Source organism: Lissotriton vulgaris, chromosome 12, assembly GCF_964263255.1.
Source record: "Lissotriton vulgaris chromosome 12, aLisVul1.2, whole genome shotgun sequence".
NCBI lineage: Eukaryota > Metazoa > Chordata > Amphibia > Caudata > Salamandridae > Lissotriton > Lissotriton vulgaris.
In genome coordinates this window covers 597,948,319-597,975,175 of record NC_141700.1, presented here as the reverse complement: position 1 = coordinate 597,975,175, position 26,857 = coordinate 597,948,319, and the positions used below count along the sequence as shown (strand labels likewise).

General features: G+C 43.2%; 1 protein-coding gene across 3 annotated transcripts in view; it reads right to left on the bottom strand.

The window, feature by feature from the left end:
* Positions 1–26,857, bottom strand: part of ANKRD27 (ankyrin repeat domain 27) — a 719,886-nt gene that overhangs the window by 302,078 nt on the left and 390,951 nt on the right. For 2 of the 3 annotated variants that reach the window (XM_086945455.1, XM_086945456.1), the window contains 4 exons: positions 25,574–25,666; positions 14,469–14,666; positions 2,860–2,919; positions 2,641–2,760 (listed from right to left, as the gene is read on the bottom strand). In XM_086945455.1, coding sequence (XP_086801581.1) covers positions 2,641–2,760; positions 2,860–2,919; positions 14,469–14,666; positions 25,574–25,666 — 471 coding nt within the window. The remainder of the gene's footprint in view (positions 1–2,640; positions 2,761–2,859; positions 2,920–14,468; positions 14,667–25,573; positions 25,667–26,857) is intronic. The other variant, XM_086945457.1, reaches the window with a different exon arrangement.

Sequence of the window (26,857 nt, the reverse complement as noted above, 5' to 3'; positions counted from 1 at the left end):
CAACTGCCTTAAGTTGAACACAACAAAACTGAAGTAGTGATCTTCAGAAAGGATGCACCACTGCGGGACTCCACCTTGTGGTCTATAGACCTCAGACCCACTCCCACCCTAAGCCCACAAGCAAGAAACGTCAAAATCCTTATCGACAGTAAGATTGACATGTTCGCTCCACTCAACGCTGTCCCCTCGACCTGCTTCCACACCCTGAGAAAAATTGCTGAGAAAAATGTACAAGTGGCTACCAAATGACACCAGGAAGACAGTCCTCAAACCCCCTTCACCAGCAGACTGGACTATGGGAATGCCCTGTACGTAAGGATCATCAACAAAACTCACAAAAAGACTACAGACCTTTCAGACTGCAGTCAGGCTTGTTCTCAACCTCCCACGCCAGTTTCACATCACCCCACACCTAAGGGAGGTATGGCGCAGCAACCAGAGCGGCTGACTCCGGAGCTCGGGGCTCATGGTTCGGTCCCAGGCACCAGTGGCAGCTCAGCTCAACATCATGCATCTCTGGGCAATAGCTCACTTAATCTCCCAGACAGCCCCCAACACCTTGAAACCCTTAAGGAGGATAGGTTTGTGCTTTACAGACAGGAATTATATATTATGTTAGGGAACTCCACTGGCTCCGAATACACCAGCACGCACAGTTCAACTTTCTTATCCACACATAAAAAGCTCCTCATAACCCAGGCCCCTCTTACCTGAACAACTGCCTACATTTCCACCAACCCCCCAGGTACGTCCGCTCAATCGCACTTTCATTAGCACACATCTCACGCACGTCAGGAGGTCCCACCTTTTCATACATTGCTCCTAAAGCATGGAATGACCTCCCACACCATATCAGAACCTCCTCTCATCTTGACTTCCACAAGAAGCTGAAGCCCTGGCTATTCGAGGAATCCTCTCGAGGCTAGCCTCACATTCCCACAAAGCACCAGGATACCAGCACAGAGGATAGTGAGTTATAAAAATACACATAACATAATAAAACATTTCTTTAGGAGACTGCGCGCTCCCTATACCTTTGCTCATAAAGGGAGTAAGTCCACTGCCAACACAACTTTGATCGTCCACACTAACAGGCATGCTCACCTACAGGATGAGTTCCTGAAAGGCAACTGGAGCACAGTCATGGTACAATCATTTTCAGAAATTCCCTAACTACAAGATGCATCTTTGGACACTAAACCCTATCACTGGATTACACCACCAAAGACAGCCTCTTTTATCATGCTGAAGCAACCACAAGACGCCAAACCATGCAGTAAAAAAAACTCCAGAGTATAGAAGTACCCCTCACATATTAGAAATGGGACAGATGTTCCTAACAGGCTAAGCTTTTCATCTATTCTTGAAAACACTGAATGTTTGATTGTTAAGTCTACAGCATACAAACAATACAGCAAGATTCCAATTTAAATAATCTAAGTCAGTAAAGACAGTACACACCATGGAATTTAAAAAAATGAATCCATCATGTCTGAGTTGTTAAGGCAGGTAAATGCAATGCAGTAAATATGGTATTCTCCCTCTTCACCCATAAAATGCTGCCACTTTATGAAAAGCTACCTCACATTAGTAACCGTAAAGTTAACTCTGAGGCATGTCCTAAAACTAAAAGTCAGCCCGGACGTATCTCTATATAATCTCTTAATGGCTTAACTCAGCAGTCGGGGATTTTCCAAGGCATTCAACTACTGGCATGAGGAGGGAGACACAAATGGTGTTCATCATTCAAAAATGGGGCTTATTCCTGATAAGCAAAGCGTGTCCCAAATGTAAATACAATTAGAGAAAAGTAGTGCGAAAATCCCCTTTAACCAAACATGTTCTTAAAAGGGTTAACTTCAATAAATATTTTTCTTTAGTCACTGCAGTTTTATTACTTCTCGATTTTCCCATGATGATTATATTTTGTTTTAGGAGTAAATACATTTTTAAAAGTTCCTATCAGGAACCTGAAGGCGATCATTCAATAAATAAGCTATTCAAGTTTGCTAGAGCTTTACATGATAATGTAATACAAGGGAAGAGCTAATTCAATGTAAAACATCAAATTATATGGACGAGCCGCCTAGATGCAGGAAAATGTTTTACCGGTAACAGTCGGTTTGCACCTGGTTTGGATGCAGGCCCACATGTTACGCTCTCCTGACATTTAGTGGACAGTATTTTAGAACATCTGGGTGACTGAGTTCAGAAACAATTACATGCAGCTACCATTTGGAAATGAGTTCCTCTTTACAAAGTCAAAATATGGGTTATAGCAATCATGGGAACGTTTAAAGAATGATAGGCGCTCCGATTCCGTAGAATGCAGCCCTAAATGAATAGTATACAAGTGTGTTGGAATCTTGCTCAAAAAAAGCAGTTCATTCAAACAAGTGGCCGTCAGCGGAGGCAGGCTTGCCAGATCAAGCAAATGACACAGAGTTTCACTTTTGGCACATTATTGTACTAACAGACAGGCCCATAACACTAGTTAGTGTTTCTTACTCTTTGTACACCATCAATTGCAGATAAGGCTCAAATGCATGGCGAGTGCAAATAACCAACATTAAAGACTTACTCTAATATGGTCTAAAATACCTACTTTAATATAGTTTTTGCTACAGTATTTGAGCTTACCTCTTTATAATTGTTTTTTCCTTCTTCCTGTTTGGGATCAACAGATAATGAGGACAAACTGGACACTGATGACCCTCTGCTGAAAGTATCTGCGGAAAGCTGGGGAGAACGACTCAGTGACTGCAATGATATCAACACAACATTTTGAAGATAATTTAGTGCTCTTTAAATTAATACAATTTATTGAACAAGTTTATATGAATGTGCAAAGTACGTTACCTCAGACGTGCTTGGTCTCCTTTCAACTCTTGTATGGTTAGATTCCAATAAAGATAAAATCTAGATTAAAAAAATCAAATGTGGAAGCAAGCAAGAAAAAAAAAAGTTACAGGTCTGTAAATCATCAAGCATTATTGGTACATTCATAAGCCTTGCATGTTTTTTGATGAACCAAGCCCCCTATGCAGCTGCGGCCCAAAAACCATTGGGTCCCATAACCCCATTCAGAAATGAAATCATTAAGTGTTTTTAATTCCTGGACGTGGGGAACAAAGGAAATATGTGATTTTGCACTGATTTCCGCTTGATATTTCTCCATCCCAGGTCCCTTTTCCTGTGCAGATTTAATCAAATGCTTGTTACCAGCCAAAATGAATTCCTTGATTCTCATAATCTGGATTTGAGTGCTAAAATCTATTGGTAGCCTCTCCGCATCCTTATTGCTTAAAGCACATTCAGGACATTATAATAAGCCACAAAGTTTGCATAATAGATTTATTATGGACAGTAAAAGACAGCAAAGAAAGTTTGTGACAAGCTGAGAAGGGAATGGAGGTTTCCTGTATATCTATGGAAGAAACCAACACTGGACAACCATAGGTCAGGTCCACAATATTTTCTTCTTCAGCATTGGATGTGCCATAGAATCACATTCTTGATTGAATACAATACTTAGAAGCAGGAATGTAAGGAGGTGGGGGCTAAGGAATAAAGCATATCTAACCATGTACATCATACCTCAGGATCCTTGGGTTTTACATTTGAACACGTAACTTATAAGCACCTTATTCGCTCATGACCCCCATTTATTTTTTGTTTATTTTTTAAGGTAAAAAATGTACATTCATTATAAATAAAATACAGAACACTCCCAACTCTATCTAATGGTGTTATCCATTAAAGGAATTCACCTCCTTAAGATCCTTATAAATCTTACTGAGTTGGGTAAGTTCTAATTCGGTCTTAAGTGTGGCACCTTCCAACTGTTTCTTTTTCTACCCGCAACTTATCACTCAATCTTCCATGAGGTGTTCTTAACCCATAGAATATTTGCTGATGTTACACTATATGTCTGCACTTCAGCACCACGCCAATGTGCTGTGGTCTAGTGTGGAAGTGGATTATATATATATATATATATATATATATATATATATCACCCTTTAGTCCACGGGTTCTTAACAAATAAGGAGGAATCGACACTGGAGTGAAGTACAGACCAAGGATCATTTATTTAGCCTTCATGAATGGGTGCCCATCCCCCAAGTACCATTGAGATACTCTAGGAGAAGCACACTGACCGATGGGTTACATGGGTTTTATAGCAAAAGATCACAAACAAGGGACGCCCAGAGGTAAATAGAGCTTTGGGAAAAACACACAAATGCAGTAATGGCAAGAGTTGACAGCCTCGGTGTCTTGTGCAATTGCTACGTCCTAAGGCTGAACAACAATTTATGCTATCTGAGTACACTTTACTTGAGGATTAACCATTGTCTGAAAAACCATGAGTAGACGGCAGCTGTTCTTTTGCGCCGACTCTGCATGTATACACAGCCTAAAATTCCCAAATCTAGATTCTTTACTCATGTTTATACAGATGCAGTGTCAAGGATAGAGCCAGGCTGGAAGCAGGGCAGGGGTGAAAAATGGATGAGGCATAGTTTAATCAAAAAACGAGAGAATCAGATTTCCCATTTTAACACTAGCACACACTAAACAAAATATTAAAAAGAAATACTAGGATACAAAATAATAATGCAAGTAAATAGTTAAAATGCTAGTGTAATGGAGGATGAGACTGGAAAAAACAAGTAACTTTCATAAATGTTTGGTTCATATTTGCTTGTAGTAAGTGCAAGCAGTCTGTGTTGAAAAATGGGCCTACAAACTTCAGAGTTTCAAAGGAAAAATATTTGACAGTATCTTGATGACAAAGGGACTACTAGCTCTCAATGAACACTCATCATAGAAATGTCCATTCAAGGCTGGAAGTGAATGAATTGCTTTGCTATGAAAGAGCTTATCACAACCAACAAGCTGGAAAACTTCAGCCCAATGGCTGAGTTGCAATACAATTTTTACAGTGATGAGCAGATTATGTTTTTTTTTTTAATTATGATTAGAAAGTAGACAACTGTTCAATTGAACAAGCAAGATAAAGTGCTTTAAATAATCTTGAGTAGCGCCAGATCTGCAAGAAGCAGCCTTGAATTGGTGTTCTCTGGCAAATTTAAGGAACATTCTCTAATCATTGGTCTTCTTTCTAATAGTTAGCATCTTTAAAATACCCCATATCTTAATACATGAATATTAACATTTTAACCTTATCTGCAGTTGCTTGTCATAGCAATTTTTCACCTTCTAAAGAAGAAACAATAAACATGCTAGTTATATAGGATGACAGGAAGGCCCAGTGTAAATTAACTGGCAACAAGAGAACACATTGTGTTTTTAATTTTTAGATAAAAGAGAAAAACAATAAAAAAAATCATAAAAAAGCATGGTAAATGGCTGATCATTAGGCTTAGGGATTTCTTCTTGTGGAACCTCTGCAAATGTTGGGAAAGATACAATTTGTCAAATTATGTCGGTTAAAATGGACTTTGGGTTTATTTACAGCTTAGAGGATGTCAGACATGGCACTTTAAATTACCCACTCTGTTTTGATCATGCTCTTGCATGACCCCTGCAAATTTAGTATATTCCTATGAACAAAGGTGCCTGTTACTCTTATGGTGTTCGTCTGCCTCCTAAGTCTTTTTTTAGAGAACCTGCTATCCTAATAAAACCCTCAACCAGACATGTTGTCTTAATGAGCACCAAGGAGCAGTGTGTGTTAAAATATTTTTTTTAAATCAAGTCAATTATATGAATGTCATGGCAAACATGACTTCTGCCAGGCTGTCTTGCAATTACATAGATTTTTACCTTGTAATGTTACTTGCCATTCTGGACTACAATTTATTTACATGCCACTAAGGATTTGAACGTTGGGACTGGCTTGGTTTCTTTATCACTAGGGTCTCAAGTTAAGTGCTAAGTTTGTTAACCTTCTTGAAATGTAAAAAAACCAAAACATTATGCCTGGCAATGGTATCAACGTGGTGATTAATAGAAATTGAGATTTTGGCATCGGGCCCATTGCCAAGGTCAATGAAACAGCTGCCAAAACAGCCACAAATTGTAGCGGAGAAGCATTTGAAAGAACAAACTTTTCCTTTAAAAGGAAACAACCCTAAATATTTTCCTCATAAGGTCTTTAATCCAAGTTTAGTCTCTTCACATACTTTATGTTGCAGGTTTTCAAGTGTCTTTGATCAGCATGGTCAGGGATATTTAGGCACTGAAAACTGATAAATAGTGGTATGCCAATTAATGAGCCCGAGCACTCCCTTCTTTGATGGTTTTTACATAAGTGAGCTATCCATGAGTAGGAGAAAAATTATATACAAGACGTTGTGTCTTGATGCAACTTGGAAAATATTAACAGGATCACAATTTAAGTATTTCTATTTCATCACAAAATGTGTATTCATCAAAGTTTGTACTGGTGTTGGCAAAATGTAATTCTTATCTTCCGATTCAATAATGTGTAACCTATCATAAAATGTTTAATCTTTCACAGGAAATTGAATCTTATTTTTGCAAGTGTTTTACAATTTGTACCTGGTGAAATTGACATCTGCAACAAAATACCTTGGTTGAGATCCATTAGGGCACTCATGAAGAACTTGGGGTTGGAAATCTACTGGACTACACCTGTGAAGATGCGTTTGATCTCTAGAGCAAGGGTCAAACAAATTTACTGGGAGTTAATTACTGTGGAAAACATGACAAAGTCTTAGGGAACGCATTCACTGTCGTATATGCATTTTAAACCTGCCATTCATTATGAATTAACCATAGACAAGATGGTTCCTGATGATGCATGGAAACTGCATCTTCAATTTAGATACAGGACTCTACCAACCATATTGTTTTGTAGTAAATGACAAGTGAAGGCTTTGCCTGATAATTTGTGTCCAGAATGTTCAAAGGGAGGGGGGGGGGATCTTTAGTACATCTACTATTTTTTGCCCTCGTTATAATAATCTTAGCTGGAGCTGAATCATCCCCCAGTACAGGAATATTGCCACCAGACAACACCTCGAAGCATATAGAATTCTCAGCACAGACTCAAGTAAAGTAGTGGTGTTTGGTATGGCTTACTAGTTGATGGCTCTGGGGATCAGGGCATTTAAAGAGCATTCTAAGGGCAGAGAACTACCGATGTGGGAACTGCGACTATATTAGCTCATTCCTCTTGTCCATTTAGCTTCTATTTGTTGTCTAGCCGAGCAGAGAAAACTGAAATTGCAAAGGCTCTTACTCGGATTGTTTTTCTTTATGTGGTCAACACGTGCCATGACTTTATAGAAAATAGGATGGAAAAGTGCGATTAACTCAAGCTATAGTTGCACAGGTCACTTTAATTGATAATATTTACTGCAAACTGTTGTTAAAATGGCCTATGTCTCTGGTCGCTACCATCTAAAAAGGAGCAATCCAGTCCACTCTGTGACAGTTGATTGTATGCTGTCACCTAGGGGCCCATTGATGGCCAGGAGGGAATAACTTCTTAATTGTTAATTATGTCATTTTAAAGGCACGAGGTCTGGCCTATACACTTGCAAATGGATTGTGCTGTTACTATGATTTTACTTTTTATCTTGGGAGGACAGGGTTGAGATTTATCTTGTGTATATTTAATTCTGTGATCCTTTTTTTAACATTACATATATTTATTATTTACGTATGATGTACTTTCTAAGATCCAAGTGATCAAAATAAAGTTTACTATGATGACATCAGCAATTATCTCATTCTGAACAAGCAAAGATAAGTTTGGTTTTGAGAATATATACAACTGTATTTTGCAAGCAAGTAAGGACATTTATAAATTAATAGAATTTAAATAAGCTTAGTAATGTTGAGGGAGTAAAGGGGGCAATCTTTTAGGGCTTCCAGGTTGTGAAATATGGGTGAATATCTAAGCAAACCTATTGACTGATGTCACATAGAAGAAGCTTAATTAAGGCATGTTTCCTCACTGAATAAAAAAATCAATCGCACCCAGGTATGTCTAGGGAGAGAATGGCTGAAATACAGTCTGCGATAACCCCAGGCATCCATATACATTACCTGATTTTCCAAAGGAATGTTTGTAGCAATCCAAGTTTCATTTTTTTTGTTTACATTTGTTTATTGGGTTTTAGCATTCATTATGACATTTATGGCTCAGTACATTAGTGCAATGCTGTGGAAATACAATAATATACATTCTCAAGCATGAGCATTGTGCTGTCCAACCGTTTTATAACTGTTTGGTCCATGGTTACATAAATCATGTTCCTGCAACGTCTGTACTGTGCATCTTATAATATAGAACTGTCATGGGGAGTTGACACACCTCTCTCAGCGCGTTAGCAACCCTATATCTCATTTAGGTGGAATCTGTCGTTCCGGGTGTACATGACGGGGTCGTTGTGATGTGTACCCCTTGGTGTTGCCGTGTCAACCTTGTCTATGTGCGTTCCCAATAAATCTTTGGCGGGGGACACCGCCAGTTCGAACTAGCAAACTTTTCTAACTGTTGAGGCAAACAATTGGGAGATAGAAACGTAGGGGGAGTGGGAGTTTTTCAATTGAGCTTTGGTGGGATTTCTCTTATCCCTGGAATCCTGCTTCTGTACTATGTGGGGATGTGGTGGTGTGTGCAGGGCAGAGGGGCCCGGGGACACGAGCCCCTATGGTAATCCTCGTGTTGTCGAGGGGTGACCATTCTGTGTGGGTACCACTCATGGTTGGGCCCGCGGTGGCGGACTTTGTCGTGGCACCTCCGTAGTAGGGGGGGCCGGAACGGCCAGATGAACTTGGGATTGTGAGGGCATGGGCGTCTCTGGTGGGTTCGTTGCCTGTGTAAATTCATGCATTAATTGCGCCCATTCTAAGGAAATAGGGTGTTTGCGGATTCCCTTCAGTTCTTCCTCCCGGAGTGTCTCTTCCTCTGCTTTCCCCCATTTGTTCATGGCGCCTATCCAGGCTGCTTCCGGAGGCCCCGTAGGGGATCTCCAGTACATGGCTATTCCCCTTTTTGCCAAGAGGATGGCTAGGGACATAAATTGATATTGTACTTTCTCGGACTTCCGCCTGCGGAAGATCCCGAGCGCACATGCCTCCCATGTGGACATAGTCGTGATGTTGGTGATTGCCCCGAGTGTCCGATGAACCCTGTCCCAAAAACTGTAAAGTGTGGGGCAGTCCCAAAACATGTGTTTAAAGTCTGCTGCGGGGGCTTGACATCGGGGGCATGCAAAGTGTGTATCTGGGAAGAATTGATGGAGGCGGTGCGGTGTGAGGTGAGGTAGGCTCTGTGGAGAATATTGAACTGTATGTTCCGGAATCGCACATTTCTGGAAACTTTTTTGGGGTATTCCAGAGCTGTGTTCCATTCTTTATCATGGACTACCCTCCCCATGTCCGTTTCCATTTGACGTAAGGGCTGAAGAGATGGGAGGATCAGCTCACGCACAGCTTTGTAAATCCAAGTGACCAAATGACGTCCCACTCCCATGTGTAATATCGCGTGGATCACTGGGTGCGTTGGAGGTTCCCCTGTGTTAGGGTTCCAGTACCTACTGCTGCTATCTAGAATTGGTCTGTGTATTAGAAATTGCCCGGGAGGGAGATCGTACTGCTCCATCATCTTGTCATATGTCTTCAACTGCCCCTCTTCGAATAATGATTCCACCTCCGTGACAGCCAGATCCGTCCATACCTGGAGGGCAGCCGTAGTGTAGTATGCGTCCCCTTTTGAAAAGCAGACCAACGGCAGTAGGGGCGAGTACGGTGGCGAGTTCTAGAGATGCGATGTATTCTCATCATACAGGTGCGGGCTATGAACACCTGTAGTGGCCGTGTGCGTACAGGTTTAGTACCTGGCATTAGCAGCCTGTGGAGTGCCGGTTGTGGCATGGGGCCTTCCGTGGTAATAGTCTCCCCTACATGGCGCTCCGCCATCCAATACGATAACCATTGGAGTTGTGCCGCTAAGAAGTATGCTTCAAATGCCGGCGCTCCCAAGCCCCCTCAGTCGTAGGTAGGTATAGTGTTGACAACGCGACCCGTCGCCGCCCTCCTCCCCATATAAGCTCAGTAAGGAGACGGTCTAGCTCTTTAAAGAATGTTCTCGGTGGAACACCTGGGAAGTTAGTGAAATAGTACAATACTCGGGGACCATTATCATTTTTGCCAGTGCCACTCGGCCTATGGGGGCTAGTGGTAACGTTTTCCAAAATCCTACTGCCGACCTAAGTCCTGCTAGCTCCTTGTTTGAAATTGGATCCCTGGCTGGCCAGGGCTCGCGCCAAAGTCAGTCAGAGATCACCATTCCCAAGTCAGGGCAAGGGAGTTACACACCAAGATAACCCCTGCTCACCCTCTAGGTAACGTGACGCGAGCAGCAAGGCTAATCTCGGAGAAGATGTGTAAAGCGTTTGCGCGCGCACCCAGCAACAACACCCAAGGCCCGCCACAAAGGAAACTCCACACAAGGTTATATAAAAAATAGCCTTTGTATTATAGTAAAACACATTAGATAAAAACAGACACTTTACAATGTGCCAACAGGCACGGGCAGAATTTACAGGGGATTATGTACAGGACAGGGCCACATGCACTTGTTGTAATTAGAACTTTGTAGAAATAATAATACTTAGCACATAGTGCATGTAATGACTGTAGCACCAAAATAGTACATGTAGCACCCAACCAGTAATTACTGGTAAAGGGTAAGTACCTCCTACGCAACCCTAACCACCTTATGACAATATTACGCAGGGAACCAGGACCTTACTTAGCAGGACCTATGGAAGGAAAAACAACCACCTAGGCATAAAACACATAGCAAAGGGAAAGAAGCAAAACACATGATGCATAAAAACATTCAGAGGTGTAGGTAGAACAATTGCGCAGAAATCACATAAGGCGAGTAAATCACAAATTGCGGTAGGTGCACATAGGCACAACACTAGTACTGTCCCTCAGGCCAACTGGCCTCTCAAGGGCTCAAATGCCCTTAGTCCAAAATGTCAGGGCAGGCTGCACAGGCAGCCAAGAACAAACCTAAACGTGGCAGCTGCCCACTAAGTGCTGGGCAGCTGAAAGGCAATGTGAACACATGCGTTTGAGCCTCGTGGGCTCAAGAACAACGATGGGGCCAAACATAGTGGAGCCTCGCAAGCTCTGGCCAAAGCACTAGTGTCCCCCAAGAGCCTCGTGGCTCTAAATAAACAGAATGGCCCACTGAGCCTCTCTGGGCTCGAGCACGGTATGTCTAGGAGCCTCGTGGCTCTCAATAAAAATGTGGGGCAAGGTGGGAGTGGCCCGCTGTCAACCGGGACCGCTCTACCACTAAAGGAGAATGCCCCTGGACAACTGAGTCCCTCTCGGGGGACTCTAGAACAATGTGGCACCCCAGAGCCTCTTGGGGCTCGACAAAAAAATGGGCCGGTCTGAACCTCTCGGGCTCTAAATACACAAATTGCCCCGAACGTTGGAGCCCCCCCTCTGGGGACTCAGAAATGCACAAATGCCCCCTGAGCCCTTGGGGGCGCTTCCACAATTCGGCCGGTCGGGGGAGTCCCTCTTGGGGGACTCTGCATCAAGTGAGGCCCCACTGGCCTCTCAACACAAAGGCACTCGCACTGGAGGTGAGGGGCGGGCACCTGCAATGTGCCCCGACGACCCCCCTCTCCTTCTCGGCCACTCACCGGGTCTCGTGGCGGCTGGCGGAGAGCTCCCGCTCCTCGGGGCCCTCCGATGTCACGACCTCCTCGCTCTGCTCCGGGGCTCTCCCTCTCTCTTGGGAGCCCCGGGGTGGGGGGGAACGGCGGCAACTCTGGCTTCTGTCTTTGGATGCAGGAGCACGGGGTGGGCTCCCGTCTGCTTCCTGCTTTCTTTTACTCCTCCCCCGATGACGCGGCGGGAGGCTCGGCCTTTGGTGGATGTCCGCGGCTTCCCTCACACGGGAAACTCGGCCTCGGGGCAGCGGCGGTGAAAACACGGGGTTGATGAGGGGTAGGCTCCCTCCTTTAAATCTAAATATAAAGCGGGGAGGGCACTCACTCGGGGTGCAAAATCGGTAGTTCAAACGGGTCAAATGCCGGGTGGGCACCGGCTGAGAACGAGGGAAGCGCTCTCAAGCGCTAAGGACAAAATAAAGCGCTCCCAGGCGCTATAAATAAAATACAGCGCTCCCAGGCGCTATAAGCAACAATACAGCTCCAGCAAAGTTCTTAGGCAGGCAGGGGGGCAAGGCTGGGCCCAGAGCCAGCTCACTGGGCCTCCATGCAGGGAGGCAGTCCAAGTGGCGTTCCTCCTGGCGCCCAGCAGCAGCAGCCCCCCTCAGATAGGATCCTGGAAGAGAACCACATAATGGGGACACAGCCCCTTTTTATACAAGTAAATCCTTTGTCTGTAGGTGCAGGCTGGGGGAAAAACCAGGCGCAGCTGGTTTTGGAGTACTTTGTTTTCCTCAGCCACCCTTTCCATTCACTAGGGAGGCTAGGGTCATTAGACGCACCACAGGGGGTGGAGCCAGCATTGTGTGGGGAAAGCCCAGCCCTATTCAGGACCCAGGTGCACCCCTCCCTCACATCACTCATGCTAATCTCTCCACTCACCACCGGGGCAGACCCATCCAGACTCCTGGAGCCAGGCTCACCAGCCAGCTCCAGCCAATCACACTCCAGCACCCTTACTGCACACACACACACCAATGTCTAGAAGTGGCACTTCCACACTAGACACATTCACACCACAACATCATTGCGCAGTATTCAATCTCACGAGTTCGCACATACCAAACTCGAGCCTGCACTCCCCACACATCAGGAATTAAATATGGACACACACATTCCCAATGCATTCCTATGGGAGGACAGGCCAGCCTCACTACACGCACGCACTTTACTCTGGGACACAGGGAAAAAGTGTGCAGAGACCAAAAATCACTAACACAGATCACATACTAAAAGCAAAAAGATTAGGGGTGAACCTGCCAGAAGGGCCAAGTCCAACACGCCTCATGATGGTTCCCCTCGTACAGATCCTCAGGGGTGTGGTACAGTCGCACTCCCAGATATCTAGGGGCCTCTGCGTTCCATGGGAGAGATTGGGCACCAATCCGGGCCTCGAATGGGGCCAGGTGAGGGTCTTAGCGGGTAGATCGTGGATTTCTCCCAGTTCACCTTAAGGCCCGAGATTTCCTCGAAGTCTCTGAGTGTTCTCCAGATGGCTGCTAGATCTCTGGTGGCGTCCCGGACATATATTAATAGATCGTCCGCATACAGGGACACACAGTGCATTGTGTCTGCTAGGGGAATTCCCCAGTCTTCTCTCTCCCGTCGCAGGTGGATCGCTAGGGGTTCCACCGCAAAGGCGAACAGGAGGGGGGACAGTGGGCATCCCTGCCTGGTTCCTCTCTCTCCTGCGAACCCTGGGGAGATGTATTTGTCCATTCTGACCCTAGTAGTGAGGCGCGTGTAGAGGAGCCTTGTATATGCTATTAGATTCGGGCCGATATTGTTTCTTCGAAGGACCTCAAATAAATACGGCCATAACAGGGTGTCAAAGCCTTTTCAAGGTCTAGAATTAGGCACGCCGCGTTGGGAAACCGCCCCCCTATCGTGTCCTGTATGAGCAATCTAAGTTTCATACCGTATGCTACAACTTGCTCATCCACATTAAAATCTCCACCCTCAAAAGCAAATGTCCCTGGGCCAATATTAATGACAATTATTCTTACATCTTGAGGAGCAATGTAATTCCTTTGAAACCTCCACCATGATGGTTTCCTACTAGTGTGCCATTGTTTTGAATGCGTCCCAGCAGCTGAGAAGTGCCTTCATTCTCTCTGGGAATAAATAGTGAACTGTTGCTCTGGTTAGAAGTTCTAGTAAGGTGGGTTGTTGGATCCAAGGGCAGAATAATAAAGTTGTGAAAAAGAGGAAGTTATATCTTGTATGGAAAAGAAATTTAAAAAATGGCTATCCTACACCTAATATTAATCAATAACAAAAAAATTGATCATAGCTTGTTTGGCATTCAATAGATAACATTCAAATGATATTTGAATGCTGCATCAGTACCATCCTGTTAACTGCTTCTAAACAAAACAAACAAAATGAAAATAATGTGTGTCAAAAATGGATATGTTTCCAAATAGTTTTTTTATTAAAAAAGGAGAAGCAAATATTTATTTTCAGCATACCCTTGAGCTTCTCATTTAACCTGCGTAGATTTAGAAGGGCCAGATCCAAACAAGATTTTAAGTACATCCATAAAAATGTTGATAAAAATTAATCTACTTCCTAGTTCATACATTATGGCACTTACTTACCTAAACTGCTGCAAGGAAACTTATTTGGCTTTTTGCCACACCTAGGTCTACTAAATTACTAGTTGTGTTCGAGACCTGACTCTCCTGGACCTATGCAAGACATGCCTAATTAAACAAATAAATAAAGTGGAAACAAAATGTGTATTTCTGTAAAAATAAACAATACCTTGGGATTCAAAGCACATTGCATGGGAGTCTCCTTCATTCGGTTTTTTATGTCTGTTCGGGCTCCGTTCTGTAACAGCACTTCAATAATTCCTTGATAGCCCCATCTAGCAGCTATGTGAAGAGGAGTGTCTCCTTTTTCATTTCCAATATCAAGTCTGCAAGAGTGCACATCATAATACACCAATGCCTTCACACACTAGAAGAAAATAAAGAGAAATGCCATCCACATCCAATGGCAAAACAGACTTATTTTTTCAAACTCTTAATCTTATAGACACCAACAAAAGTTTATCATATATATCATATTAGAGAAAGATCATGGATCAAACAAAACCATGTCTATTAGATATGTGGTAAAAGTGTATATCAGTTGCTCTGTCCAAAGAACAGCACAACAAAAAAGAATTTTAGTGTGGAGTTGAGGGCCTGGATGTAAAACAAAGAATTCCCAAATGTTGAACAGAGGCAGTTCCTTAATAAGGTATTGTAGTGTAGTTCCTATATTCCCAATAGGCTCTGCGCATTGGAATAACATACTATATATTAGACGTAGGACTGAGGTCGACTAGGTCTCTATCGTATATATTAAACTTAATTGTGAGTGCCAGCTAGCTCAGAGGTAACTAGAAATGTTCTCGAATAAACAAGAAGGGATTAGTTTCAGACAACCGCATAAACATGACAACTTTGTTTCCCAAGAATAAGAAATCAATCTCTAGAGTCGCGGAAACAATAGATAACTATTTTACTCAGTTCATCGTGCATGCTTCGTTTCACCAGAGGTGCTGAGAAAATAGAGAGACAGGCTTTTTCAATAAAAAGTATTTATTGAACAGTCTTCTTTCTCAAGCATAAGAAATGTACTGCTACAATCTTAATACTGGTTATAAAGTACAAGGTATATAATACAATAAGTATTATAAAGTAGTACTGTAAAAGCATGATATGGTTTCTAAGCCATAAAATACCTAAAATACATACAGTGATAAAATAATAACTAAAAGTACTCAACTGGTGCTTCTAAAATACGCCTACCCCGGTGTACCTAACCTACGTCTAGAACAAGGGAAGAAGTAAGTGAGGTGCAGCTTAGGTTTTGTATTCTTTGCCAAGAATCTATCCAAGAATTCTCTAAGGGTCTAATCAGCTCCGTACCTTGGTTTAGAATGAAGGAGGTCTTGTATCTCTTTCTCAGAACTCGATTTCCCAGCAACCCGCAAGGATAGCCTGGAAACACTGGAGCTGGATTTCTCGGCAGGAGAAAAGACAGCGTCTCTCAGTGCGTCAGCTGGAGGGTCGGCTTCCTTCGGCACTTGCTGCTGCAGGGCGTCAGGCAAGAAGTTAGTCGATCTGCTCCAAACCACTGTGTGTTTGTCTGGGCAAATGAAGGCATATTTATACTTTGAAGGTGCAGAGTTTGACGTATGATTGGACTTAATAACGTCACTCAAAGACTCAGTTCTTTGAAAACTCCTTGATTTCCTAGATAAATTAGTATTCAGGCGAGGGGAAGTCCCTAGCTGCTGAAGGCGGGTTTTTCTAGGAAATCGTTGTTGTTTCTTGGAACTTAGTGGAAGTAGCCATGCCGTATTTGGGCTGCATAGGCTTAGTCCAAGTATGGTAATGATTTCTATGCCTATATAAGGATCTGGTAATTTATACCTATATAAGGGCATAAATCAGGAAAATTACACTAGGGTCCTAGATTCATTTACAACAGTATTAGGGCTAGGCTCTCTACCCATCTCAGTCTTTCATTATTATTAAACAGTACGAGCCCTTGCACTTTTTGATTGGAACCCATCCACTACTACTGATCTAACTCCACTGTGCAGGTTTGGGTAAAGATATGGATGAATGTTGTTCATCCCCCCCAATACCAAATGAAAGACATCAGGATGAATAAGGTTTTAAAACGTCTCTGAGCAGCAGGGCTTTTCAATCCCATCTGAGACTTTGAGGAATCATGGTTCAAGCATTTGATGCATTTCTTAATTCTCATGTTGCAGGTTGTAGTGGGGTCTGATTTCAGTGGCTCCACCCACAGCGTTTAAGAAGATGATAAAGGGTGGAGTCGAAGATGAGCCAAAATATAGCCTTGGTCATCTTGTCACTGGGGGGAATGAATGAAAGGCAGTTCCCAAACCTTCCTTTGCCAGCAGAGGCCCGGTCAGTCTCCAATTTACTAACAAGTACTGGATAAAATGTAATTCAGATATCCTTGCAAGTCTACCCATTACTATTGGTGACTTGTCTGATGAAATTATTCCATCTCTGAATCATGGCACAAGTACGGCCCTCTCAGTACCGAAACCCCCAATGTCTACGCTGGTCTCTTTGGAATGTGAATGGCCTTAGGACCAAGGTGGTCCTACCGGACTGGAATAAATGTATCGAGGAACACAATATCTGTTTGCGCCAAGAGACATTGTCTGTGAACCCTATATTCAAACCAGGGTCCCTTAACTTTCATGTTACACAAAAACCCATTCCGTGTGAGCGAGCCTCGGGTGGTTTAACTACATGGGTCAGAAGTTCACTTAATCGTAAATTCCGACAACTTGACATTGATTGCATGGATATTCAGGGCATCCTGCTCACAAACTATAAAAATCTTATGATTGCTCTTTTTTTGTATTTATGGCTTCTAAAACCTTGCAGACCCTTGAGGACTCTCGGGAATGAAGTTCTCTTCAATATCACCTTATTCTGTCAGGGGATTTCAACACCACTATGAGCTCCTTGACATAGATGATGTCCAGCTAACTAATGAACATCTGGATATTCCTCCTATAAAAATATGGGACATAGGCTGCTCTTCAGCTTAAGGCTCTTTCTATTGAGTATGGGCAAGGGCCACCAATGGCTGAACAAGATCAGACTTAAAAGGGTCCCACATGATCAATAAACAAAACCACTTGAGCAGTATCGACCATATTCTAGTGGATTTAGGGCTATGGCCAAAAGTTGATGACAGTCCTTTAAGGAAGGACGGAGAGCGATCACAACCCACTGTCTCTTTCTATGTCTGCCTATTGTGACAAACACCCCTCAAATCATTGCCTACTTTCCTATACAAGGGAAATCAAGTCTACAAATAAAATGCGGCACCTAAAGTAGCGCCAAGTAGTAGCCCTTCCGGATATCTTATCTGCCATTACTCCAAATGTTCTCCCCTAAAAAGAGGCAGACTCTAGGAGTGATGTAGACTTTGCAACCTTTACTGACCTGCACAAAGTCTTTTTGAAAGTATTTTGTCATACTTTACAATCTTTGGACAGCAACCCAAGAAGCACCCCCCCAAATTTAGCTCTTGGTTTAATGGGGAATGTGGTGATCTAAAAAGAATTTTGGTACAGGTCATAAAAGCAAAGGATGTGGCAAGCATTCCTGTTACAAGGAATACTTATAAAAATGGCTTTAGTTAAAGCAAAAATCTTCATGAGAACTCAAGGAATCAAGAACTGAAAGTTCCACCTCAACTAAAAAAAAACCCCCAAGGTTTCCCTCTATGAATACTGAAGGTTGCAGAATAAGTCTACCTGAGGAGTGCCCCACTGGGCGGAGATGTCCTGGACTACCTCTGGTAGAAGATGCCACTAGTCGATAGCGCAAGTTGTCTGCTCTGACATTCTGAGACCCCACTAGATGATTGGTGATGAGCCAGGTCCCTTGATGGTGTGCCCAGGACCACAGTCTCAAAGCTTTCAAGCATAGGAGGTGAGACACCTACTTCTCCTTGTCTGTTAACGTACCACATCGATGTTGTGTTGTCTTTCAAGATCTGGGAGGACCGACTTTGGATGGTGGGAAGGATGGCCTTAAATGGCAGCTGGATTGTCTGCAGATCCAGCAGATTGATGTAAAGAACCTGCTCTTTTGGAGAGCAGAGGCCCCTGATCTCAGATCCTCCAGATGGGCTCCCCAGATAATGGTAGAAGCATCTGTCACTACCGTAGTCACAGTCAGAGGTGGAGGGAAGGCCATAACAAGTTCGCCACGTTCCTTCATCAAGCCACTTCCACTGCATTGCTGGTGAATATTACAAAACATCTTCCCTGTACTGGAGCCACTGTGTGTAGGCACCACTGCATGGCCTTCATGTGCCGAAGTGCCTATGTGATCAGGAGAAGGGTTCTCAAGGCTGGTACTCTTTCACCTTGGTGAAATGATGGGGCCATTTCCTGGATATCAGTTATCCTCTGAGGTAGAAGAAAGGCATGGTGAAGGGTGGTATACAGTAATGGCCATATGAAATGGAGACACTGGGAGGGTAACAGGTTAGATTTGGGCTTGTTGATCGAAAACCCAAACCGTACAGCAGAGATGCTGTTGACTGCAGATGGCATGCCACAAGCCCTGGCGAACTAGCTCTGATTAGGCTGTCGTCCAGATATGGGACAACTGGGATGCCTGACCTTTTGAGATGATCTGCAGCTGCTGTGATCTCCTTGGTGAAGACTTGAGGTGCTGATGATAGGCCAAAGGGAAGTACTGCAAACTGGTAGTGGGTACAACCAACTACAAATAGCAAGTACTTCTGGTGTGACGGTAGGATAGGGACGGTGAAATACACATCATGTGGATCAAGTAACACTATCCAGTCTCCAAGTTCCAATACCAGTAGAACTTGAGCTAGGTTAAGCAGCTTGAACTTTTAATTTTCTAGAAAGAAGTTCAGGTCCCTGAGTTCCAAGATGGGACAAAGACTGCTGACCGTTTTGGGCACGAGGAAGTAACAGGCGTAACATCCCTGGTCCCACTCTTGCTCTGGCACTAACTCCAATCCCTTTCAACAGAAGAGTTGCAGTATGGCTAGGCGGTAGGAGGGTGGAGAAGAGGGAGGGGAAAGTGATAGGGAGAATGTAACCTGAAGAAAGGGGATGGCTTAGCTCTTTTCTATGATTTGAAGGAACCCCGCTGTCCGAAGTAAGACCCTTCCACACCGGAAGAAAATGAGAGTACTGCCCTCAAAAGGCTCCAGGTGAACTTGGGGAAACAAACTAGACCGGCTTGCCTGGCAGGGCGGAAGAGGAGGAGGAAGAAAAAGGAGAAGGGTAGCAAGGCAGATACACTGTCCTTTCCCTGGCTCTACCTCTGTATTGCCAGACAAGAGGATTAGGGTGCTGTGAGAGTTAAGGCTTATAATGTCTTGAACAAAAGGAGGGGGAGAGGATGTGGTCCAATGGCTAGGGTGGTCGCCCTCAAATCTTGGGAACCGTGTTAGAGTCCCGGCAATGACCCTTAATATCCTGTAATTCTGGACAAATCTCTCAATCTCCCCATGCCTAACAAAAATGAATGTGTCTTTGTGTAAAGCGCTCCAATACCTGATACCTTTGGGTAACGTTTGCGCTATATAAAACTCAAAAACAAAAAAACAAAAAAATCCCCTCTAAAAGATTAAAAGCTGGCGGTAGTAGGAGCTGCAGTGTAGTGGACTTGCTGGTTTTAAAACACACTAAAGCTGTATCAGCCATATCACCAAAAAGTCGTACCCCATCAAAAGGAAGGTTCATAAGTTTTGATTGGAGTTAAATGTGCAGATCCAAGCATGTCTCCAAATGGTCATGGAGGTGCCCATTGGCCACAGAATGTGCAACGCCTGATTTTATAATGTAATATTCAACAGGCTGTTAACAAAACATGCACATATAGTTGCAAAAGGGAAAACAGGGAGACTCAAAGGGTTTAAAGGATATGCAAGGAGCATTTTGTACTTAGAACAAGCATAGAAAACAAAAGTATCAGCACTGATTACACTGGATGTGGGTGTAACCCCAAAAACTTGTACACCTAAGTGCTCCTGAAACACAAAGTGGATGGCGCTATAGACAAGTGACACAGCGAAGAGTGGCGCAGGGTGGGCAATAGTGACAATATTTACAAGTTACTCTAAGGTTCACAAGTGATTATTTAGAAAAATGTATTACAGAGGATTAGCAATTTTGTGAACCAGAGATTTGCGCCAAGAGTTGTGCTGGGAGGTCAACAGCGTTTCGACCTGTAGTAAATTAAGGTCATCTTCAGGACCAGGTAAAAATGTTGTTTGTGCTGACCTGGGTATGGATGTGGATGTGGATCAGTGAATCACAGAGATAGGTTGGGGAAGCCAGAGGTCAAGATGCACAACCAGCTGGGGTGCACAGGAGTGATTTTCAAGGGGCTGCAGGAACGCTGAATCCAGGCAAATGGTTGGGGTCCAGCAGTATGGATTGTGACCGGTGTCATCACATGGACATCCGGTTTACGAAAATATGGGGGCCAACTACGGTTGCCAGACAGAAGAAGATCCAGATGGACCTCTACAAGGATCATTGACCCTTCCCTAGGCCATCAATTTCCAGCCCCCAGACGCAATTGAAATAACGCCTGTTATCGACCCCCATATCTATGTAAACTGGATGGCAATGCTCACTGGTGCTCGATGCGCCAAAAGGAATGCTGTGCCACCTGCAGCTGGACGATAGCATTGACCTACTCACCTAGCTGGACTGCTGGAGTGGAAGAAGGGATTTCTCCATGCTGCCAAAAAGGGGTCTAATATAGTTTAATTAAAGCGAATAAAGGGTTCGGACGTTCAAGAGGAATGCAAAAGGACTTCTGTGAGAATGCTGGTCTTGGTTTCTGTGGTGGGAAGTTGTAAAATCCACAACTTCGACAGCCTTCAGCATCAGCTTGTGGAACTAAACTACTTCAGGCATTGGTGGACCAACTGGGAAGTCCATAGCTAGCTCAGGAAATATGTCTATACCACTGGCAGAGGACATTCCTTGAAATTCATAAGAATCATGTCCACTCCCTCCATATGACATGAAATCAATAGGGTCAGAGTGCGTCCCAAAAATGTTTCATGCCTTCCTCCTCTGAAAGACGTTAGGTATCCCTATGGAATTTGATTCGAGGGGTGACCATGGCTGCTGCATCTGTGGTGCTGCAGCTGGCATCGGAGGTGGTGGTGGTGGCAATTGCTGAGGTGCTGTGTATCTGAGCGCCAGTTCTGAACAGTGTGGCTCTGGCGCTGGTTTAATCGGAGCGGTGTGGAAGAGTGTTGGATGCAATGGCATGAAAATCGGAAGCCGGTAAGGGGCTGCCAGCTCCAAAGCCTACATAAAAATATATTACATAGTGTTAAGGTACACCACTGGGTCCAACCCTGAGGTTAGGAACTCTAGGAAGAGTGGGCCACATTCTGAAAATCGGGCGGTGGCTGCACAGGTGGCAAAGGTCCGGCAGACTCAGGTCAACTAACTCCTGCTTCAAAGATGAAGGTCCTGTGGAAGTCTGACAGCAAAAGGGAGACTTACATTTAGAGTGTTTCTTCGACCTCCTATGCTTCTATTTTTAGTCCACTGATGAGGAGGATGGAGACCTAAAGTAATGCAGTGGACCGCTTGCAGCATTGATGGTCTTTCCTGGACCTGGCCATGAAGAGCTTAGTCTCCCGCTTTTTTATAGCCTCAGGGTACATGCTGAGGCATGAAAAGCAGCCACAGGATGCAAGGTCTGGACCCAGGAACCAAAGACAAACTGTCTCTCACAAACCTTGCAGGGTCTGAACCCTGATTTCCTGGGGAGAGGAGGAGGGAGAAATGGTACCGCTTCGAAATAATTTTTTGTGGGGAAACTCCAAGAGAACAAAGCTCAGGTCCAAAAGCGAAGGTGCAGAAAAAAAACGGAATGGAGTCGTTGCCCTGGGGGGCAGATGCTTTATAGCCTTGGTGAACTGATGTCACTTCTGGCTTCGACAGAGTCCAGCGCCCTCTACCGGCGACTTTAGAGCTTTGACGTTTTCAAGATCCAGTCTGGTGCCTGGGATAGTTCTACAGGTGAGGACTCTGCAAGTAGAGGTATCCATCAGATGGTTAGTGGTATCAACCATTAGTTTCATACTGCAGACTAAAGTGCAGCTTGTCCCCCCTTTTCAAGGAGAGGACACAGTACACAAAGTAAGCTTGAAGTAGACTGTTCTGGAAATGGGTGCTCAGCCTCTTCAGACAGACAGGACCAACTCCTTTTGCAATCATTCAAAAAAAAAAAAGAGATACCTCCTGCACAAGTGCCAGCAACGTCTCTGTGACTTCCAGTCTGTGCACACTGTTCCTCCACATAAGGACCAGCCAGTATGAGCTCAAGCAAAAGTTCAGACATGTTTTGCAGGACCTCACACAGAGTTCAGGCTCTAGCAAGATGTGAGCATCACTGCCTTTAGTTTCCAGTGATGATGATCTCCATAAACTAAGATCTACAGAAATCCAAGATAAAGAGAACAAGCATTTGCAATGCAATAGATCTCGCATTATTAAAGTTTGAGCTATTGGCATTGCTAAATAATTCAACACCAATAGCTCAAACTTTAATAATGCGAGACCTATTGCATTGCAAATGCTTGTTTTACTGGTACATGCCTTGTCCAAATAAGAAAAGTGTAGACGTTTAAGCAATTAAAACAGTTGTTCGCGAGGCAACCTGATACTTTCAGAAGCAAAAGGCAATTAACACTACAAGTAGCGCTCTATAGACAATTTAATTTCCGTATTAAAAATTAAAACTTGCATCCCTGATTTCTTTAGGGCCCAACATGCCAACTGCCTATTCTAAATCATTACGTTTCCCTCCAGATCTAGTCAAAGCAATATGAATTGTTTTTTTTCAAAGGAGTAAATAAGCTCTCCAAGTAATTACTCAGGAGACATAGTAAAACCGGGAGCCATCAATAACGTCCGCCACTGACAATTCACTGCTCAAAGTTGTTCCGAACCTGCTATTTGCCTTTCCTCCACAGCTTCAGGGGACTGCCAGATGCCCAAACTTGTTTATCCAGAAGGAGATTTCCTAGACAGATCTCCTTTGTTCTCAGGAAAACAGGAAGTGCTGTGAGTCTCCGGAAAATATCTACACACCCTGGCTTCCAACCTAGAGTCTCCAAGAAGGGGGAGGGCAGATGGTTTTATCGAGGGTGATACCATCAGGAAACAACAGAGGCAAACTAAGTATTTGAGGGTGAGGAAGATGTGAGGTGAATTAGAGTCAAACGGAGAGTGACAACTTCCAGATTAGAGGCGTATTAAGAACCATGCTTATCTGAGGTTAAGAGCACTCAAAAACAGGATAAATTCCTCTTATCTGGTCGATTACATTTTCTGCCACCAAATCCCACGTCTCTGTAAAATAGTGGCTCGAATCAGATGGGGTAAATAAAAATCAGAACCGCAAGGCTAGGGCAAAGGAGAAAATACAATGACGGGCTAAGGGGGGGCGCGCCCCGCACCTTCGCGCCATGCGCCTGCCGCTTGCACCAAGGCTTGTTTGAGCTCCGTGATGCCATCCTCAGCAAAGGCGCAGATTAAAGCTGCTGTTGGAGTGCTTCTTCAGGGTCATTATCTTAAAAGCTAGCCGCCTTCACTTCTGGGGGAACAGGAGCACTCAGCAATCTGCTTGTATCCCCCCTTTTGCAATTGGTTTTATCTGCCGCTGTTCCGCTGACTATTACAGCTTCACTTACGCACCAAAGTACCTTTTTAAAACTTTCACAGAAGAACTATTTGCCTTCTCTCAGGTTTTTTTAAACTCTTTGTGCAGTGTGCTAGAAGTGTTTGCTATAAAGCAGACAGCTTGTGGAATAAGGCTGGTGGCTACAGAGGGATAGTGTGGCTTTAGCCCTGCAAGCGGCACTGAAAGTGATCGCGAAAGCGATTGCTATTGGGGAAAAATAAATAAATAAATAAAAGAACACGCTCGCGAGTGGTGTGCGTACCACTGCGAGCCATATGTTTTCAATTATCGCGCCCGTGTCCGCTCTGTTTGAAAAAAACACGCAGGCAAAGCCCAATCACGCAACCCAAAAGGAAAAGCACACGCATGAGTGTGTGCGATTCCAGGGTCCGTTTTCAAATCTCAGACAAAAGGGCTCTTGCCCCTGCATGAGCACTGCTGCGCAGTGCAACGCAGGGCGCGAGCCCTAAAAAGCTGAGCAGCGCTCAGAGTGACTCCCGTTTACAACGATGTGCAGTTGAAAATCTGAGGGTCTGGCTTCTGTGTGGAGTGTTTTAGAGGGTGCGGATGTCTGATTGGCTGTGTTTCAACTTTGTTTCTTTTTACAAAAGGACATGGATGGGCTACTGCAGTGACTGTGCAATGCATTGTTGCCTATGATGATATGAATTACTACTATTATCATTTTACCGTGAGTCTCCCTCCTCGATGGCGGGGATAATTCAAGCATGTGAATCTATGAAAGAACCAATACTGAATAAAGGAATATTGAAAAAAAGAGTAGACTCTGTGTACTTGATTAACCTGATGAGTATTCGACATACAAACTTACTAGGCCTGAGATACAACCTAGCCGTACGCTGAGTGCAATGGGTATTAGGATTTAAACGTAGGGCTAAGACAATGGCATTCAAAGATTAGGAGATTTGAAAAAAAAGGCTTGGTAAATTCCGAATTTAGTGTATTCAAAAAGAGGTTACAATATTAGCCCTAGCATAATTAGAGGTTTTTTTTCTAACACTTCTCTGATATAAGAAATATACTGCCATAATTTGTCAACTCACTCATTTGGACAAGTCGATTTTGTACAACATAACATTTTTGTAATAGCTAATCCCAATGACAAATAGTTTATTTGTTAAATTCTACATATTTTTTGTTACGGTCATGTATATAAAAGAACCATTAAATTACTTTTTATCAGAAAGTTCTGCCTTTATAGGTGGGAAATTTAAAGAGCAGGGGATTGTGAATGGCATATGTTTAAGGAAGGCTCAATCTTTAATTCTCTTAGATCCTCAAGTATCATGCACTACACCAAGGAACGCATCTAGTTTCCATCTTAAATTTGGAAAAAAGTCAGTTTGCGTTGACGCTCATTAATTAAAAGTGATGTAAACAGCATTATTGGCAGTAACTTTAACTGCCCTCAACCTCAGCAGGTGCCACAAGATTTAAATTCATATAGTAAGCATTGTAGCACACATTTTCATGTAATCAAGAGTTCAGTTTCAGAACACAAATTTGCAATGCAAAAATAATAAAAATGCTTAACTACATGAAGACATTTTAATAATATCCAGCTACATGGCAACAATAGTTACTCACATCTTCATGGCCATATGTGCAGGCTAAATGAAGTGGCGTGTTTCCATTATTATCTTGAACATCTGTGCTGGCTTTATAGTGCAAAAGGAGAAGCTTTGAAAACAAAAACAACGTTACAAATGTATGGTGTTGCTTGCCTTAGTATAATAATAAAAATAGAACCCAAGCTATGCCCGTTACATCTCAATGACCCTTTAAAACTCCACAAACATGTACTTTTTCATAACATAAAATTACCTTTGCCTTTACTATCTACCATGAACCTACGAAACCAAAACCCACTGCAAATCCATGTTTGAATGCTGGAAAATATGGTCCTCCCTTACGTTACTTAACCTTATGTTTTGAATAATGAACATCCTCATCCCTCCTCAGGCCCTTTCTAAAAGTATCTGAAATGCACATAGTGACAAATGTTATCCCCTTTTTGACCCCTCAACCTTCAGGTTTCATTTTAAAGTGGAAATTAGATTTTATTTTTTCCTTGCATAATATGAACCCGGAAAAGAGAAGTGATTTTACAGACAAACAGAAACACAAAAGAATGTTTCATTACATAAAAGCTGCACGGATTCTGAAAATATGCACCATTGGTTAAATCACCCATTTTGGCTATAAAAAACCTCAAGGGCAGATTTTCGAATACCAACAGGGTTTTATTTTCATCCCACCACGGTATGCAACGAAGTGCCAAACCAGTTGTGCTATGGTAGTATTAGGTGGCTTACTGTAAAGAACATGAAGCAAAACGCTGATATTGGAGTACAACAGTCTGGGAAAGAGAAGAGTGCCTTACAAAAGTCAAAAGTCAACATGTATTATAGAGAAGTGTTTTTAAACACTCACAACATGGAAGGATCTGTCTCAGGTGATAAAAAGCCATCCTTAATTTGCAATCAGAATTAAGAACAATAGAGACAACGCCAAATTGAGCGTGGACCCATGTTCTTTATTGTACTGTATGATTTAGCCTGGAAAATATATATCATTTATAAATTTAAAGTCTAATAAAGTACCACATTTCAGAGGTAGTTTTGCAAAAAGTTTACACTCATTGTCTATTTCTTTTTACATAGTAAAAAAACATTGTTGTCATCAAGTTAGACATCCTCTTCTTTTGCTGCAGAAGGTAAAACCCCACTGAAAGTTACTTCTGTCACAAGCAATCCACTGTAGCGGTCTGCTAAAAACTGCCACGTGAAAAGTACATTAATACGACTGGTAAGAGTATTCAAATTATTGACAATGTTAGCAGGTCAAGGTTCTTAGATTTAATGGATTGCA